The 316-nt window shown below is 65.5% G+C and overlaps 1 protein-coding gene across 1 annotated transcript in view; it reads left to right on the top strand.

Annotated features, from left to right (window-relative positions):
- The window catches only part of LOC105501952 (putative golgin subfamily A member 8E), a 7,747-nt gene that overhangs the window by 7,043 nt on the left and 388 nt on the right, over positions 1 to 316 (top strand). Inside the window, exon 5 of the mRNA XM_011928092.1 lies at positions 28 to 180. Within this exon, the coding sequence (XP_011783482.1) occupies positions 28 to 180 (153 nt within the window). The remainder of the gene's footprint in view (positions 1 to 27; positions 181 to 316) is intronic.

Raw genomic sequence — 316 nt, 5'->3', positions numbered from 1 at the left:
GTGACACCTGAGCACCCCTCCCTCCAGGTGAAGCTGCTGGCGCTGCGGGCGATGGGGTTGTGGCTTGTGCTGACCACAACAAGCACAGCAAATTCCTGGCCACTGCCCAGAACCCTGCTCATGAGCCCAGTCCAGGAGCCCCACCCCACCAGGAGCTTGGGGCTGCCGACCAGCAGGGTGGTGAGTGGAGCCCTCATGCAGGGCGGGCAGGCAGGAGCAGGGGGCGCTCGCACTGTGCTCAGATCCCCGCCTCCCTCTCTCCAAAGATGTTTGTGAGGTGAGCCTCACCGACAGCGCCGAGCCTGCGCAAGGAGAG

Source organism: Colobus angolensis, unplaced genomic scaffold, assembly GCF_000951035.1.
Source record: "Colobus angolensis palliatus isolate OR3802 unplaced genomic scaffold, Cang.pa_1.0 Scaffold762, whole genome shotgun sequence".
NCBI lineage: Eukaryota > Metazoa > Chordata > Mammalia > Primates > Cercopithecidae > Colobus > Colobus angolensis.
Note: the sequence above shows the minus strand (reverse complement) of the source record. Positions and strands in the feature narration are given on the sequence as shown.